Source organism: Sus scrofa, chromosome 13 (assembly GCF_054392235.1).
Source record: "Sus scrofa isolate SSC_HxYL_T2T_F1_AM1 chromosome 13, Sscrofa_HxYL_maternal_Yorkshire_Landrace_v2.0, whole genome shotgun sequence".
In the NCBI taxonomy this organism is placed as follows: Eukaryota; Metazoa; Chordata; class Mammalia; order Artiodactyla; family Suidae; genus Sus; species Sus scrofa.
Window position 1 is genome coordinate 220619609 of NC_139395.1, and position 18905 is coordinate 220638513.

Here is an 18905-nt window from a genome sequence, read left to right on the forward strand (position 1 = left end):
AAAATTGCCACGAGATCATTTTTATCTACTGTTTATTTCGTCTTTTTAGGGCTGCACCCATGGCACATGGAGGTTCCCAGGCTAGGGGTTGGATTGGAGCTACAGCAGCCAGCCTCCACCACAGCCATGCCGGATGGTTAACCTGCTCAGCGAGGCCAGGGATGGAACCCACGTCCTCATGAACACTAGACAGATTCGTTTCTGCTGAGCCACAACGGGAACTCCTAGCAGCAGAGATTTTTTAAAGTTTAAAAGAAACAAGTGGTTTCCCCTTTCCAGGTGGGAGGATTAATTAGCACGCCTGTATCCTGGCCATTTGTCAATATCCATAGACAGTCCAGATGCACGTGACCTCTGGCTCAGCCGTCCCACCGGCAGGGACTTTCCTGCAGCCAGACTCACATGTATGAATTGATCTGTGAGCTTGGTCATAAGCACCAAGCACCCATCCGCAGGGAAGGGCACAGGCAGTGGGCAGGAGGCTTGCCCAGTGTGTGGTGCTGCCGGTGCGATCTGGTGGGGCTCAGAGGTGGTCACCTTGCTGGCGCCCTCACCCCCGCCCTGCTGTGCCCCGCCCCGCGGTGAAAGCCCCACCTTCTGTCCGGGAATGCGGTCTGGGATGGGCACTGCTTCCCTCAGCCTGGGACACATTCTCAGGTCCTCCGCTGGCACCCCCATCACTTAGGTCATTGCCCTAATGCACGCCAACTCCCAGGAGCCCCAAACTGGCCACGACCACTGCTGGGCTCCCCTACCCGCACACCCGCCCCACTAGTAACATGACAGGCAGTTCTCGCGCTCAGAGGCGGGTCTCCGGTCTGTGCAGACTAAGCTGGTCATTTATAGAAAAGGGGGACAGGTCAGCGCCAGAGGGGACTGCATTCCCAAAGGTCTCTTCTCAGCCTGTTCAATATACTCATTCCATCTATGAGGGCCGGAAATAACTCCTGTTAAGACAGACCTATATCCAAAATTCTAACATTTAAGGAAAAAGTGGTTTTATTTTGGGTTTTTTGCTTAAAAGTGTCAAATTCTCACTGCCTCCTGAACTCCAGGCAGAAAACACACCCAAAACCCCCACCTACCAAGGATGTCGTGGAAGCAGCTGGGGACTGTGATACCAGATAATAGTGCTGCATCAGTGTTCAGTTTCCTAATTGAAATTGGGATAATGATAATTGGGGTGAAATATGACACAAAGATGCCTGAGTTCTTAGAAAAATGTCTTCTGAAGAATTTAGGGTGAAGCATGATGTCCTCAAACAATAATTGAGCCACCGATCAATCAGACATTAGATAGAGCAGAGGTGGCTAAACGGACGACACCAGGTGAAGGGTCTGTGGGACATTCTGTAGATGTGAAAATTTTGAAAATAAGTTGGGAGACCTAAATAAACAGAGAAGAGCTTCCACGACTGTCGGTGGATTTTCCTTCCTACACAGAGACTGGCTGTGAGGTCAGGACGTAATCACTAGCCCTGTGGCCCCAGGCCGGGGGTGATGCTCGCAGCCTTGACACTGGTCTGCCTGACACGTGCACTTCCCAGCACATGCAGAGCTGACACATTTTCTCGGCTCTGGCTTTCTGTCCACTTAAATATAAAACGCCTTTGCTGGAGCTCCCGTTGTGGCTCAGTGAGTTAAGAACCCAACTAGTATCCAAGAGGAGGCGGATTCAATCCCTGGCCTTGCCCCGTGGCTTAAGGATCTGGTGATGCCGTGAGCTGTGGTGTAGGTCGCAGATGCAGCTGGGATCCTGAGTTGCTGTGGCTGTGGTTTAAGCTGGCAACTGCAGCTCTGATTTAACCCCTAGCCCAGGAAGTCCCATATGCTGCAGGTGCAGCCTTAAAAGGCAAAAAATAAAAATAAAAGCAAAATATTAATAATGGTAATGAAGTAAGTGAATATTGGTGACAGCACTCTAACCAAGAGTTTGGAATGCCTGGCATGGGTGCAGCCCGGCTGGAACTTGCATCATGGGCCATCCTGGCTCAGGGCTGGGAGAGCGGTGGACAGCTGTGGAAGTCCATGCTTCTGGCTCACCGTGGAAGAAAGTCTGGCCTGGCAGCTTTCTTTTGAAGGCAGGCTCTGCGCCAGGTCATCCATCCTGGTGTCCAGCCCTCTGATGAGTGGGCTGCCATTTCTGTACACCAGCCCCTGAGCGTGCAGGGAGTGGCCAAGGTCAAAAGCAGCTGGTTTTGACACATGCATCCTCTCCGCCTCTGGCGCTGTCCCCTGACCCTGGGCCGCGATGAGTCAGGTAAGGTGGGCATAAGCAGACATCCCCCGTGAGCTTATTCAAAGCTGTCATCAGATGTCCACATGCTCTGAGCGGGCAGCATCCCAAACCCAGGTGATTCGGGCACCTACGTTCTTGGCGGGGTGCAAGTCTAGGAGAGAGGGAGGTGGGGTCAAGTGACAGGGCCTGAAGGCTGCCCATGGAAGTGCCCTGGGGCATCCTGGGCCACCGAGCACTTCATGGATGAGGCAGGGCTTGTGCGCGGTTCATCGTAGGAATAGGGAGGGGGTGTGTGCTGGGGGCCAGGGGTGTGCGTTCCAGAGTGACCGAGGTGGCTTTGGTGGATACCTGTCTGGTGTGTAGGCGGGATGGCAAGAACACAGCTGCTCCTGCAGGGACCAGCGGGATGGCAAGAACACAGCTGCTCCTGCAGGGACCAGCAGGAGATCGGCTTAGGAGAGCTGGCCAACCAGAGTGCCAGCCCAGAGTGGACGCCGGTCTCACAGGAAGCAGTTCGATCCCAGGCCCCGGACCCTTGAATCCCAAATCAGAGGAGGGGCCACCACCTGCCAGGTCCAGAGCAAAGAATCCGGAATCCAAGCCACGCTAACGTGGGGCTTTGCACAGGGTGACACTTCCTCTGAAATGCAAGGCTGGGGTCAGTCTTGGCCCCAGAGTGACCCCACCACACTCGAAAGGACGGGCAGGGTCAGGACCGCTGGGGGCTGGGGTGGGGGAGGGGAGGAGCTGGGCAGGTTCTGGTTTTCTATGTGCCCCAGAGCTTGGGCAGAGCAGGGGGGTGAAATGGAAGGAGACAGGAGGATGTGGTCCTGCAGGGACAGCCTGTGTGTCCCTGCAGACTCCTGCCCCGCTCCCGCCCAGGGTCCCAGGGCCAGCTCGGATGCCAGCCCTCCCGCAGCCCCGCCTAGAATCTGCCCCTCTGACCCCGTGCAGAGGCCCACTGCGCACCCACCCTCGGGCAGTCCGCAATGGGTGGAGGCTTCACCCCCCAGGTCACAAGGCCGCTGGTGGCCCCGGCCCAGCCGAGCCTGCCTGGGTAGCACCTCCCGTTCACGAGCACCCAAAAGGGACTGGACATGTGGATGTCCCAGTAAATGGTTTTAGTCCCAGGCCCAAAGCAGGTGCCGAGAGATTTAAAACCGCAGAAGGAGATGTAGTGACGGCTCTTCCCTCCGCCAGTGACCACGTGGCCGTGCCCAGCGCCCAATGGGGCACCTGATGAAGGAAGACCATGGTTCCGAGACCCTCAGCAGGGCCCCGGGTTACTGGGGACAGCACAGGACTCAGCAAGAACAACTCAGCGCTTAGCGTTGTGTGTGCATATGTTTATTTCCTTCGAAGGCCTTGGTGGTCCAGCCACATCTTCCCCCGTGACCCCGTGGTGGCCCCAGGGGTGCAGTCACTGTCATGGAAACTCATCACACTTGGTCATCAAGCTAGACCTCTCCAACCCCTTTTATTTTCTCCTTTAAAAAAAAAAATGTAGCTTTGATATAACATGTAGGGAGAAAACTCTACACGCCTGAATTATAAATGGCCCATCACTGGCCAGCTGGAAGCTCAGTGAACTGGGCAGTTTATTGTATTTCGAGTGTCTCCTCATCCGGAAAGTAGAGATGCTAGAAAAAGGAGCCAGAGGTGTCACCTGAGTCTACTTCACAGGGTTGAGCAGCACGGCTGTCCCCGAGCTGCTAGCTTTGGTCGTCAGGCCCTGGCGGGTTTGGGGCGAGGGGGGCGGGGCCGGGCCTCAGGGTCCAGGCAGGCGCTGAGACGGGCTTTTCATCTGATCAGAGTTAGATGGTCTGATCCACGACCTCCACCAACTTGGGTTCTTAGGTTTTAAGGCCGAGAGCCGTGAGACCGTTACTCAGAAAACATTCGAATTGAGTGACAGCAGCAAAAATGAATCTCGCCTTTTCCGCCCAAGAAGAAAACTTGCAACTTTCTTCTGCAGATGTGGCCAGTAAAACCAGCCAAAAATCTGGACCGGCGCCCAACTTGTGACTGGTTGACAGCGATGGGCCTGCTATGATCTATGGGAATCCAGGGCCCCCTTTTGAACTTGAACTTGAGACCGGACTGAAATAAAGTGCTCCGTCTAAACCACCTTCTTCACGGCAGGTTTTCGGCGGGAACGATGAGATGCGTACTTCTGTTAACGCTCCGTGAAAACGCACACACACGTGTCAGTCTGTTTCCTTCTCCACAAAGAGCACAGGCTCCTCCTTAAACGAATCAACCAGAAGTGTCGCCAGCTCATTAAAACCCGCGTGAGCAGCTGGCTCCAGACACACAGACACACACCAACATCAGTGTTCACGAAAACTCGCTTTGAAAAACACCGCTCTGCAAAAATTTCATCAGGACAACCCAAGCAAAAGGCGCGCAAACCACTCCAGCCTGTGGACCAGGTACACGGGAAAGGGAGGGGGTTACAGGGTCGTGGGTTTGCATTTGGTGTTTAGCCTCCAGGGCATCTCCTTTAACCTACATATCCTACGCCAGGGAAAACCAAACCTGGAAAAGACACATTCCCAGTATTGACAGAGCCCACGTCCTCAGGGTTTACCCTGCCCCTGCCCTCGGCTCGGTTCCCTCCTATCCGCTGCCGCATTAGTGTCCTCTCCCTTCAGAAAAAGCCATTTGATGGAGACTGTGTGTGTGCCTAGAGGGTGAGGCCTCCATCCGCCAGATGCCAGGAACGGGGTCTCCCAGCAAACGCTCCCCTCCTGTGAATCCCCGTGCGACGCACGCACGGCCCACCTGGCGCTTCCGGGGACCCTGAACAGCTTCCAAGTCACGAGGAGGCCGAGAAAGCTGAGCCCAGGAAGAAGGGACTGAACAGTGACCAGAACGCTCAGGGGGCCCATCAGGAATGGGAGTGGCTGAGACTTTTGGTAGGTCGAGAAAGTTGAATCCAAAACTGACACCTGGAGTTCCCACTGTGGCTCAGGGGTAAAGAGCCCAACTAGTATCCAGGAGGATGCAGGTTCGACCCCTGGCCTCGATCCGTGGGTTAAGGATCTGGCGTTGCCGTGAGCTGTGGTGTAGGTCACAGACGAGGCTTGGATCCTGGGTGGCTGTGGCTGTGGTGCAGGCCAGCAGCTGTAGCTCTGATTCCAATCCCTAGCCTGGGAACCTCCATCTGCCACAGGTGCGGCCCTAAAAAGCAAAAAATAAAAAATAAAACTGACACCTTCACACTTGAATAAATCGAGTGCATGTGGATTTTCAAAATCAAACAAAAAATTGCACCAACAGCTTCTGATCAGTGCCTGACATTCTGACACACCATACCCTCTGAGAATTACTCCTGGAATGCCATAGGTTCTGCCAACCACGTGAGAGAGAACAGAACTCCTTTGAGTCAGACAGACCGTTAACAGGTCCATGGGTTCCACAAAGACGAGTGGTGATTACTAGCCTGTGGGGCCTACCCTGGTATGAACATATTATATTTTGTAACACCAGACGCTGGCTTACAGAGAGTGCAATTGGAATACATGCTTTAAAAGCAAGTGTGGTGGAAAAGTCACTTTACCGTCACTCGATAAATTGTGGGACACCTAAGAATTTTTATTTCTTTTTCTTTTTTGCCTGCTCCCGCGGCATATGAAGTTCCCAGGGCCAGGGACTGAATCCAAGCCAGAACTGACCTGTGCCACAGCCACAGCCACACCAGATCCTTAACCCACTGTGCCCACAGTGGGAACACCAAGAATTTTTAAGTGTGCATTTTAAAGTTTTTAATGTAGTTTTCTAATCTCTCAAAAAAAAAAAAAAAAAGGAAATGAAAAAATCTCCATGATTTTGATTTTTAGTAAAGGTTTTTGCCCCACCTTGGCTCTGTTTCCCCTGAAGTACATTTGTAAGGATTAACAAAAGCACCTACACAAAGGAACTCATCCAATTTCACATCCGTGACAGAAGCCAAATTTTCCTAACGGCCATTCAATCTTACTGGAGGAAAATGCCTCTAATGCACAACCTCTCACCCCGATGACAAGGGCTCTTTAACAGGCATGTGTCTTAAAGCGACTCCTGCAGAAGGAGGGGATGATGTGAAAAGCCCCGGCGGGCACACTGACGAGGAAAGGGGTTTGGAAGCGCTTGGGGACGCGTGCCAGGCCCACTGGTCTTCCTGCAGGACCTCAAGGAGCGGGGGCGCCTACGAGGGGCTAGCCAGAGGACAGCAGAACTCAGGAGAGCCTGTAAAACGAACCTCTGATGCAGGTTTGGCTCATTTGTTGCTAAACTGCCACCCGAAGACTCACACCTGAGACACACACAATGTCCTCTTGTGCCCTCTGCACAGCACTTGGTTTGAGCCACCTACCAGCAACATTGGGCAAACCAAGCTTGCACCAAAGACGAACCATGCATGTGTGTTTACAGTGTGGCACTAGCTGTGACTTATTGCTCCTAATGTCATCTGAGCGGCCTGGGCCACTCTGGTCAGCAAGGGTGCCCGACGGGGAGGAAGGCTTCCCACGTGGTGACGGCCTGGTGGCCTTCTTAGAGCTTCAGACGCCATAGAGACACATGTGAAAACCACATAAGAATTGATATATCTCCCACTTGCAAAGAGGCTCAAAGGAAACCTGGAAAGGTGTCGGGCAGAGGATGTGCATAGGATATATTCAGCAGTTGCATAATTTTTCAAGTTATATGGCTACTATCAAAGGCCAATGTCTTCCTACATTGGTCGTAGTGTTTTCACTCCTATCTTGTCATTTCTCTGTTTACCAAAAACCCTGCTTCTGTCCCGCCTCTCAGTCCTCAGGGCTGGCTGCACTTTCTATTCTGAGCGGCCAGTGAGGAGAGCTGACCCGTCCATTCCGTCCACAGTGACCACTCTTTGGGACGCGGTCCAGGCATGGACGCAAAGTGACACCTGTTGGAGCGTGCAGGACCTGCCGGCCCCCAGCCCCGATGTGAGCCTCTGGAGTTCACACTGTAAATATCCTTCACCTGTTTGACCTGGACCCTTAGATGTGAGCACAGCCCACGCCATGGAGCCCTCAGCTCTCGTGGCTCCTGGTGGCACACTGGGCTCTGTCGGTCTCCCTGGGGACAACCTCCCAGCTGGAGGCTCAGATTTTTTTTTTTTTTTTCCCTTTAAAAGAGGGAAAATTGTTGGAAACTATCCAGCTAGACAGGGCGGCTGTCCGTCCGTCTGTCCGTCGGTCCGACAGCTGGCTGGCCCTCTGGCGGCATCCTGGCAGGTGCTCCTGGTGGGTCCCGTCTGCAGCATTGCAGGGAAGGGGGCGCCGCCGCCTACGGGCCTGGGTCCTCAGGCGCCCCGTTCACGGTGCTCTGGCCCCGGTGCCTGGAGAGCAGTTTCCTGTTCAGGATCCGGGCGAGCGTCGCCCCCTTCCTCCGCCCCCCCTCAGGCTGCTGCAGGAACACGAGGTCGTTGTGAGACTGGCTCAGGCCGGGGTCTTTCTGCTGATGCCGCCGGCGGAAGAAGAGCTTCGCGCCTTTCCTTAAAATCCCTCCTGCAAGAGCAAGGCACAGGGTCAGGGGCTGTAGAGGAAACGGCGAGTCCAGGGGGTGGGGGGGGGGGGAAGGCGGCTCCGAGGCCTCTCATACAAGGAAGAGGCTGAGTACTGCAGCTGCAGTGCCCTGGCTGGTGGCTCGAGAAGGCAGCAGGGTCTGTGCCTGGCCCTCGCGCTTCCAAGGTGCAGTGAGAAGCTTGGGGAAGCTGGGCAGTGCGCTGGACCGAGGCTTGGAAGCCATTCCCAGGGCAGGCATTGAGATGCCTGACTTTCGGGGTCCCCAGCCCCACCTACTCCCCGTCCTTAGGAGGGGTGCCAGCGCCCCACTCCCCGTCGTTAGGAGGGGTGCCAGCGCCCCACTCCCTGTCGTTAGGAGGGCTGAGAGCACCCCACTCCCCATCGTTAGGCAGGGTGAGAGCGCCCCACTCCCCGTCGTTAGGAGGGTGTGAACGGCAGAGCAGTGCCGTGTTCCCTCAGAAGGATGCTCATACTACTACAACCAAAGTAAGGGCTCTGAGAGCCGTGGTGTTCACTCTCTTGGGAAAGTTAAGTAACATTTCTTCTGGGGGAGAAAGATTTTTTTTTGCCTGCCGCCCGGCCTATGGAGTTCCTGGGCCAGGGATCAGATCGGCTGCAGCAGCACTGGATTCTCAACTCCCTGTGCGGGGCCGGGGATTGAACCTGCATCCCAGGGCTCCAGAGACACCGCTGCCGATCGCACTGTGCCACAGCGGGAACTCCAGGAGGAGGAAGCACTTTTATAACTCCAGATCCCACACATGCACACAAGGCTAACCCACAGGCAAGGTCCGTTACTTGGTCATTTTTGACCTAAAACCTCAATTTTGTTTGCTTTGACCTACTTATGACGTCAGGTGGTGGAACATGAACTGGAAAAAAGGAGCAGCAGCAATCACTTCGACAGCAATGGTCCCTTCGGGGTCAAATGCAAGCTAATTCGGCGATGGGCGAAAGGCCCCGAACCTGATTCCCCTTTCACAGACAGGGTAACGCAGGCCAGCGGGGGGCCCCCCCAGCGGGGTGTGGGGCCCTTCCTGCCGGCGGGGAGAAACCCACGCTCGTCTGCATGTAGGTGTTGATGATGGAGAGAGGACAGGGCTGACTGTCCCAAGAAGCAGCTCATCTGGCAATTCATTCTTTTCATGGCTAAACCCCCCTCCCCCGGGGTTTACTCACACGGGAACCTGGAAGGCATCACGTCATTCTCTCAGCTGAAATGCACGCGCACTCGTGGAATCTGGTCCAGCCACCCGTGGACCTTCGCAAAATCACCACCTCCCGGGGGGAAAGCAGCATGCCTGTGACCTTGAGAGGCCACGCACAAGACCTGGTGTTCAGGACACTTGTCCATGTCTTATTTAAGCAGCAGAACACGGGAGCTCAAGGAATGGGTCAGGTTGAATTCGGTTAAAACTGCCAAAAAACTTCCTTTTCACGGTCTCTTTGGACACAATCAACCAATTACTGATTACCTACGACTCATTACGACATTTTTTTTTTTTCGTCTTTTAGGGCCGCACCTGCGGCGTATGGAGGTTCCCAGGCTAGGGGTCCAACTGGAGCTACAGCTGCCGGCCTCCACCAGAGCCACAGCCATGCCAGATCCGAGCCGCACCTTCGACCTCCACCACAGCTCACAGCAACGCTGGATCCTTAACCCACTGAGCAAGGCCAGGGATCAAACCCGCATCCTCGTAGATGCTAGTCTGGTTCCTTAACCACTGAGCCACGATGGGAACTCCGACCTAGGATGTTCCTTACAATCAGCTAAAGCTGGGGGGGCGCGTGCAGGGCGGTGAGGATGGCAGGGGAGGAACAAGGCAGCGGGCGACTGTAACAGTGCCAGTGGCCTTACTCTTGTCACTGGGCCCGACGAGCTGTGCCCTGGGCCATAACGTCTGTTCCCAGAGCTGAGTCAACCCCTGTAAAATGCCTCATATCTCAAAAACCCACCAGTGGGGGTGTGTTGTGGCAAGAATCACACCACCAGCAGGGCTAGACTCTGGGGTCCGGCCAGTGGGGCGGGTACACCGAGGCCCTGGGTTAATTACTCAGCAGATAGAGCGCCCTGGAGCTTCCCAGCCTGGCCAGTTACCTCAGGTTGGGGGCACCTAGGAGGAATTTCTGATCTAGAGGAAACTGCTTTCGTTTATGCTTGGAGTCCCCCACATAGCATGGAAGTGTGGGGCTGTCACATTGTCACACTGGAATGGAGAGGCAGGAAAGTCCGCTGGGGACCTTGGCTCTGATGCCACGCTCCCCCCATCCCCTGGTGAAGGGTGGGGAGGGGAGTAGACCAGTCCATCCCCCAGACCAGCTGGAAACTAGAGCCGGGAAGCCCAGCTGTGAGAGCGGCTCTCCCGGGGGGAATCCACCTGCAAAGCCCCTTTTATCTGTGTTCCTGCGCTGAAACTCAGTCTGCGGGCTGGAGCTGGAGTCTGAGGTCTGAGCAGGGGTGGTGTCACGAGTTGGATCGAGTCCCTCCAAAATTGCTGTGTTGGGCTCCTGCCCTCATACAGGTCCTCATGCAGAGACATGGTCAGTACTGTGGGATTTACGTTACAGCGGAATCATGACCCAGCAGGACCGGCGCCCCTATACCAGCGGGGAACCTGGACACTGACACGCAGGGAGGCCCCGTGGAGATGAGGGCGGAGGGTGGCCGGATGCTTCCACAAGCTGAGGGGTGACGAGGTTGTTAACGAACCCCCAGAGCTGGGGACAGCGTGGGACAAACCCCCCACCCCCCAGCCTCAGGAGGAACCAGCCCCGCCTGCGCCTTGACCTCAGACTCCCAGCCTCCAGCCCTGAGACAGGAGAGACCCTGCTGTTTCAACCGTGCTGGCCCCGGTGCTTTGTCACGGCGGCCCCAGGAACCTGACACAGCCCGGCAGAGAGCTGGGGGGGGGTCTGACTGAAGATGAGGGTGCTGAAGCACCAGCCCCGTCCTCCTAGTTATCCTTGGACCCTGGGTGCCCCACAGACGATCGGGGCAGAGGGCGGACAGTGGAACAGCGTGCTCAGCCCCAGGACACGCTGGAGTCAGGCGGCACCTTTAAAACTACAGACGCCCAGGCCCAGCCCCGGGAATCGGATGTGATGGGCTCAGGGGAGATACCCCGATATCAGCACCTTTTAATTTGTTATTCCTTTTCTCCTTAGGGCCGCACCTGTGGCATACAGAAGTTCCCGGGCTAGGGGTCGAATCAGAGTCTACGCCACAGCAACACGGGACCTGAGCCACATCTGTGACCTGCACTGCAGCTCATGGCAACCCTGGATCCTTAACCCACTAGGTGGGGTCAGGGATCAAACCCGCATCCTTATGGATACTAGTCGGGTTCGTTACCACTGAGCCACAACGGGAACTCCCTCAGCATGTTTTTAAAAAACCCCAGGTCTTTCTAATGCATAGCTGGGGCTGGAAACAGCCCACCAAGGTCAGGTCAAACCGCCACCAGCACCTGGAGTGCGGAGATTGCTTCGCTAAGGACAGCGGCTTCAGCACCAGCAACCAGACCAGAGGCTGGAAGGTGACAGCTTCCTGAGGCCCCTTCATGTTCTGATGTCTCAGGGCTGTGGGGAACGGGGGACAAGGCAGCCTGCCCCACAGGGCACAGCACCAGGCTGCTGAGAGGTCGGGCTCTGCCCTGGATTGAGAGAGAAGCCAGAACCCGGGAACAGGTGAGGGGTGGCTGTGCTCAAGCATTCTAGGAAGGGAACCCGCACACTCGCGAGCAATTACGTTAGCTCGTTTAAGTGCCATTGCACGTCCATCACCCAAACTCTAGATTCTAGCCACATTAAGATGAAGCATCGGCCTGCATCCCCTGAACAGCTGGTAGAGGGGAGATGCATTTGCCATCACCGTTTAAACGCCACGCACTGCTGGCTGCGATGTTTAAGCAGCATCTTGGCTCCGGCCAGCCCCGCACCAGCGTGCGTGTGCTGACCCAGCAGGCTTGCAAAGGGCTGTTTGTTTCCTGTCCTCACCCGCGCCCTGTGGGACGGGCGTGCTGGTTGTGAACTTTGCCTGCCCAACGTCAATGCCAGAACCAGATGCTGTCTTGGGTACCCTGCTGCAAATCGTCCTAGAGGCATTTGCTCTGCTCACCAAGCCTGCGTTTCCTCCACCTGGACCCAGCTTGTCACGACATCTATGGGGACATCGGCTTTTTGGACAGAGGACAGGTCTCTGCGTGAGGGAAGGCCTGAGGTCTGCACACCTGCAGGCTGGAGCCCTGGTTATGCCTCTGTGCCCCTCTGACACTGACCTCATCCCTTGCTTACAAATGAGGAAGCAGACATGCAGAAACAGGGCGCAAAGCCGTGTTCTCACAGCTGGCTCGTCTATGCTGCTAAGGGCAGCGTCTGGGCCAGGAGGGGCCAGCAGATGTCTGGAGGGCTCACCCATGGGCAGCCAAGGGGGAGGCCTCTGGAGGGCGGGCTGGACATGGCTCCCAGAGGGGTTGCAGAGCAGAGCCCTGCTCTCTGGACAGGCTTTCCAGAATGATGTAAAGCTCCCGAGAGCCACGCTGGCCATGTGGGGAGGACAGGACATTCCAGCCACGCAAGCCCATCTCTGGGGCCCACAGTTCATCTCACCAAACCAGAAGAATCACCAGCATGAAAGAGGTTATGCCAACTTCGTTGCTAAATAAAACCCTGAAGTGACCTTTGGGGTAAATGATGCCATGATGACACAGGCACACAGGTGTGCTCAGCAGATGCCGGGGCAGCCTGGCCGCAGGGGCTGAGGGGTCACTGGCTCAGAAAGGCAGCATACCCCTCGTCTGCCAGGAGGCAGGACCACTCCGAGCCACCAGGACTAAGGGACACTGGGGCTCAGTTTCCTGTGTCAGTGTGTCTGGAGCACCTGGTGACGGCATCCAACACGAAATGAGGTGCTGGGAAGACGCCCGGCGGATGTGGTTAAGGTTGCCCATCAGCGCCTGAGCTAAAGGAGGCAGGCCTGGCAGTGTGGGTGGGCTCCGTCCAATCAACTGGATGCCTGAGAACAAAAGGGAAGGTCCCCAAAGAAGAGATGCTGCCTCAGGCCCGGAGCACCTGCTCCTGCTGCATCTCCTGCCTGCCGGCCCACCTGCAGGTCTCAGGCACACAGCCCCACAATCACATAAGCCAGTTCCCTGAACATGTAGAAGCTGCTGGTTGTGTTTCCCTGGCCGAGACAGTAACTACAGTTTGGTATGTCACATCTGACCCTGTCACCTTTGCTGATGGAGAAACTCCCGCCCGCAGACAAGGGAGCCCGAGCCACCTGTTTACACAAGCCAGCCTCCTCGACACCAGGCCGTCTCATCCACCTACCAGGCAAGAAGCAGGACTCACCCACAACCTTGAAGGTGCCTGGAGATAAAATCTGGAAACAGGGTATGTGAAATCTGAGGCACATAACCAGTCTTAGATGGGACAGGGAAAAGGAAAAAAAAATCTTTCCTTGGTTCCAGAGAAGTTAACAAAAACAAAACAAAAAAAACCCCTAAGGCTGAAGTATAAACAAATATACGTGGGATTTAAAAATAACTATTATACTTTTTTTTTTTTTTTTTTTTTTTTGTCTTTTTAGGGCTGCATCCAAGGCATATGGAAGTTCCCAGGCTAGGGGCTAAATCCAAGTCATACCTGCTGGCCTACACCACAGCCACAGCAACGCCGGATCCGAGCCACATCTGCGAGCTATGCCGCAGCTTGTGGCAACACCAGATCCTTAGCCCACTGAGCGAGGCCAGGGATAGAACCTGCATCCTCACAGACACTATGTCAGGGTTCTTAACCCACTGAGCCACAACGGGAGCTCCTAAACGATATCTTTAATGTTGCAACTATTCCCACATTTATTTCTGCTTGTCTCCACAGAGTCTAACAGACACAGGTTGAATAATGCATCTTTTTTTTTTTTTTTTTTTGGGTCTTTTTGCCTTTGGCCACTCCCACAGCATGTGGAGATTCCCAGGCTAGGGGTCTAATCCGAGCTGTAGCCGCCGCCCTATGCCAGAGCCACAGCAACGTGGGATCTGAGCCGCGTCTGTGACCTACACCACGGCTCACGGCAACGCCGGATCCTTAACCCACTAGGCAAGGCCGGGGATGGAACCCACAGCCTCATCGTTCCCAGTCAGATTCGTTAACCACTGCACCGCGACAGGAACTCCTTGAAGAATGCATCTTAAAATCTGATAGGGAGAAAAACAGTGACCAGAAGCCCCCTTGAAACCTGGGGTTGACCACCCAAAGAACAATGCCTCTGATTTCACGAGGAACCGAGACGGCCCCTTTAGGGAAGGGATGACTGCTTAGACCCAGAACGGCCAGGGGAGCTGGTCGGTCTGTGTTTCATGGTGAGGGTGTCACATGAGCTCACGCAGGGGTCCCACCCCCCACCGCCCAGCCGGCTGAGGTACTGGTTCTCTAATGCCTGGACCAGGGCACCAGGAAGGAGGAAGATGGGAGAGCCAGCGTCCTGAGAAGCTCCAAGGAGACGGGGGCAGGAGGAAAAAGGAAGGGAGGGGGCTGGGCTTCGGCTCGGTCAGGGTAGGTGCTTTGCTCAGAGCGGGGCCGTGCGCAATGAAAAAGATAAATGAAACAAAAATAACTTACTGCGTAGGCAATTAATGCTGGTTGGCATAGCGATCCTCTTAAGGCAAAAAGGGGGTGAGCAGGAGACGGAGAGAAGGGAGAGATGAAAAGAAAATTGGCAAGAGCACAGTCCGCACGCGGCGGCCAGCAGCAGCGGCATCGCACCGCACGCGGCCTCGCGGTGCGGGACGCCGGGCCAGGCGGGCTGTGGTTCCCCCTTTAACCGCTTTCAAAGGCTCCCCCAAGACTTCCGTGCTCCCTCGCGGTGAAGGGCACAGTAATGGACCATGTCGGCCACGTCGAGCACAGAATTCAGTCGTGTGCGGGGCGTTCCCGTTGCCAAGCAACCACGCCCATCATCTGTTAGGCTAAAAATAACCCCAAATTTGGGGACCGCATCTCCTGTATCGGCCGTATCATCACCATGCATACATTTCCCACCGGCAGCATTTGGGGTGGGCTCTGAGGCGGCAAGGCAGCCTCAGAAACCAGTGCCAGCTCTTTGCTAGGACAAGAGAGACGGGTAGTTCTTAAACCGAAAAACAGGCTTTAGTTTAAAAATGAGAGAAAATGTCACAGAGCTGGCACCTGTAGCCCCAGTTTTGAAAATTTGCGGTGGAAGATGAAAGTTATCTGCATCCATAACACGTCCCCATGCAAGGGTCTGACCGTATCTCAGGGAGATGCTGAGGACAGATCTCTCAGAAAACACTGGAATGAAAAGCAACGTTTAAAATGCTGCCAAATACGTCCCTCTGAGAAATCCCAGGTCTGGAGTTCCCGTTGTGGCGCAGAGGAAACGAATCTGCCTGCTATTCATGAGGATGTGGGTTTGATCCCTGGCCTCGCTCAATGGGTTAAGGATCTGGCGTGGCTGTGAGCTGTGGTGTAGGTTGCAGACGCAGCTCGGATCCTGCATTGCCGTGGCTGTGGTCTAGGTCAGCAGCTATAGCTCCAGTTCGACCCCTAGCCCAGAAGGTTCCATATGCTGCAGATGCAAAGAAAAGAGCAAAAAAAAAAAAGCAAAAAATAAACCCCAAAACCAAAGCCAAAGCAATCCTGGGTCTGGGCAGCACAGCGAGAGGTGTGCAGAGGGCTCAGGGTCCCCCCAGCCCCACACACCAGGCCTCAGGGTGTCACCCACCTGGCTGGTGACAGGAGAGGAGCAGGTGACCAGAACACAGCAAGGGCGGAGACGCAAGGGCAAGAACTCCCCGGAAGGAACCACATGGAGGCGGGGGGTGAAGGACAGTGGTCTCAGAGGGACCCGGGTGGCAAGGCCCAGGCTCTCAGAGTGATGGGAGTGGGGCGGGAGGGAGGGCGGGCTCGGCAAGGAGAGGAGCCAGGCTGCTGGTCCACCAGGGCAGCAGAGGGAGAGGCAGCGAGGCCCCTGCCCCACACCCGCCCCCTGTGTTTCCACCTGCCCAGGCCCACCTGCCTCCCCCAGGGGCAGCCGAGGCCCCTTGGGCTGCTCTGGCCCCCAGACACGCCCAGGCTGGGGGTGCAGACCAGCAGCCAGGCCATCTCTTCCACAACAAAAGCAAGGGAGCTGCCTCTGGGGCCGGGGGTCACAGGTCACAGCTTCCCCTGCCCGCCAGGGTCCTCAGGATAAGCCCCAAGCCCGGTGGGCAGCGGGCAGATAGACCAGTGCGCCAACCCCCATCACAGGGTCCGGAAGTCACACCCACGCATCCTTCCTCGCCTCCTCCCCTTCTAACCTTCGCCTCCCCCCTCATCCGGGCCCTCTGCTTTGGGCAGGAGTGGGCCATGATGGGGGTGGGGGTGAGGCTGGATGCAGCCCCTCCCCAGTGGGCTCTCCAGCCTGGCCCCAGGTCGCCTGGGCCACGTGACACTGTGATGGGCCATCGTGCGCACGGCGGGGTATTGAGCGGCACCCTGGGCTCTACCAGCCCAAAGCCAGCAGCACCCCCACGCCCAGCTGTGAAACTGCCTCCAGACACGGCCAATGTCCCCGGAGAGGGGCCCCAATCGCCCCCAGGAGGAACCACTGGTCCCCCACACCAAGAACAAAGGAGCAAGACTGCTCCCCGCAGTCCCCAGCCCGATGCCCGTGATCCCCGACAGAGGAAGGGCGTGAACACAAACTGCCCCCCAGTGCCGAGGGGTGACCCGGCCACTCACACTGGGAAGGCTTCTGCCCCCTGCCCCCCACCCCTGCACACAGTTCTGAAATGGCTCAAATCCTCCCTGCAGGTGTTTCTGTGGATGTGGGGGCGCTGGGGGAGGCGCCTTCGGAGGAGAGAAGGGGAAGGAAGCCGAGCGCCAGAACTGAGTTTTAGCTTGGAAACCAGCAGGAGAGCAAAGCCACAGGTGGGAGGGGGCACTGGGGGGGCTCGGGGAGGAGGAGGGAGGTGCTGGTACCTTTATGCTTCTTGGCAGCGCCCGGCTCCAGCTCCGACACGCTCAGGGAGCTCTCCGAGAGCTCGTCCCCATCAAGGTCCGGGGGGCCCTGGCCACCCCACGCCCCGGCCTGGGGCTCCTTCTCCAAGTCCCAGCAGTCCAGCTCGCTCTCCTGGGGCTCCAGGGCCGGGGGGGCCCCGGCTGAGGCCGCCGCCACTGCCGCCGCCCCCTCCTCCTCCTGCTCCTCCACGGGCGGGTCCGAGGCCGCAGCCGCCGCGCTCGGCTGGTCCAGGGTGTCCTCCTGGCGGGCACTGTCCATGGAGGCCGCGTAGTCCAGCATCAGGGCGGCGTCATTGTCCTGAGATAGTGAGGTCTGCCCGGGGCGAGAGAGAAAGTCGCGGTGAGGGAAGAGGACAAGGACGTTTGGGCGGAGCAGCAGGGGAGGGAAAAAGCCGGAATAGCGCTGTCCAGACACCCCGACTGGTGACGTCAGCATCAGAAGGCACCCCAGCCCTCCAAGGAGGCAGCCAGGGAAACGTGGCTGAACAGCAGCGGATGCAGAGCCCCCAGGGCAGAGGGCCGAGGGCACAGGCTGCTGGGGGGCACTTCCGCCCTCCCCGTGCAACCCGCCCAGCCGGAGGGGTCTGTGGGAAGAGCATCCCTTCTGAGAATTGGGGGGACACACACGGTCCCTTCTGACTATTGGGGGGGACACACACACCGTGACACAGGAAGTGAGCTCTGGAGGTCCAGATTCTATCTCTTTTTCCTTTTCTTTCTATGGCCACATCTGTGGCACACGGAAGTTCCGGGGCTAGGGGTCAAGTCAGAGCTGCAGCCGAGGCCTACCCCACAGCCACGGCAACACGGGATCCAAGCTGCATCTGCGACCTATGCCCCAACTTGTAGCAACGCTGGATCCTTAACCCGCTGAGCGAGACCAGGGATTGAACCTGCATCCTCAGAGAGACGACGTCTGGTTCTTAACCCTCTGAGCCACAATGGGAACTCCTCTGTTTGTCTTTTAACCCGTTTCTATCGCATTTTTGTGTTTCCTGCAAGTAGAAATTAATCACTGTGCACTTAATACCCTAAGAGCTACATTTACGTGTAAGGCGTATGTAGGTGCTAAACTAACCTATGGGCTTGCCGGTCGGAAAGTAGTTTGCTGGAGGGGAGGAAAGTGACGGCAGGGACACGGCGGGCTCCCGGGGGGCTGGGCTGCTGGTCCCGATCTGTGTGGCACTTGCACGAGAGAGTCTACTTAGTGACAACTGACAACTACCCTTTTCTGGCTCAAGGCAGAAGTGCTCACTGACCCAACTTGGGACAAATTGAGCATCAGTAAAAATGATCACTGCAGCCAGTTGGATAATTAAATGTTAAGAGCCTAGTGATTCTTAAACAAACAAACAAACCTTAGGGAAAGCACAGAGGTGTTGGTCAGAGTCTGCTCATTCGTCCTAAAGAAAACCCACCCATTGGGCCCGGCACTTCCTGAGATGCCATCGCCCCCTGCTGGCTGCTACTGGAAGTACAAGCAGGAAACCCAGAGGCTCCCCTGGCCCCTGGGAGAGGATGGTTGGTTGGTCAAGGCCACCCACGGCCCAGGGAAGATGGCAACATTGGTGACTCAGCTCTGACACCTCCCAGGACCTGCCCTGGCCCCTCTCCCGGCAGCCGAGGGGTGACTGTCCCACCCTCTTACGCTTTCAAAGTACCAACCTGCCATCCCCGTCCAAAAACCCGTCTTCCTCCTCATCCCCTCCCGACGCCAAGGCTCCTAACTGCCCCCACTGCTCACGTCCTCCCTGCTGGGTCCGAAGAGTCAGAGAAGAGGAAGGGGCTGCAATGTGGCCCTTTGTTCCAGGGGCTGCCCTGTCCAGCAGCCTGGCCCGCCCTGTATCTCCCAGGGACGGCCTCGCACCTGCCATGGGCTCTGGACGTCTGCTCTGGTCACAGAACAGAAAGAAGGAAGGGGGATTGGGACCAGGGATTTGGTTGCTGCTTGTTTCTGTAACAGATTGTAAGCCGTATATTCATATTGTTTCCCTTTCCTTCCCACATTGCCCACGGAAGTTCCAATTTCATTAAATTTTTTCTTTTCTTTTTCTTTTTACGGCTACACCTGCAGCATATGGCATTTCCCAGGCTAGGAGTCGAATCAG

At 56.4% G+C, this 18905-nt stretch overlaps 1 protein-coding gene across 1 annotated transcript in view; it reads right to left on the minus strand.

Annotated features, from left to right (window-relative positions):
* Positions 1-3570: 3570 nt before the first annotated feature.
* C2CD2 (C2 calcium dependent domain containing 2) overlaps positions 3571-18905 on the minus strand; it is a 66859-nt gene continuing 51524 nt past the window's right edge. The window contains exons 13-14 of the mRNA XM_003358976.5: positions 16759-17110; positions 3571-7758 (exon numbers count right to left, since the gene is read on the minus strand). Coding sequence (XP_003359024.1) covers positions 7538-7758; positions 16759-17110 — 573 coding nt within the window. The 3' untranslated portion in view covers positions 3571-7537. The remainder of the gene's footprint in view (positions 7759-16758; positions 17111-18905) is intronic.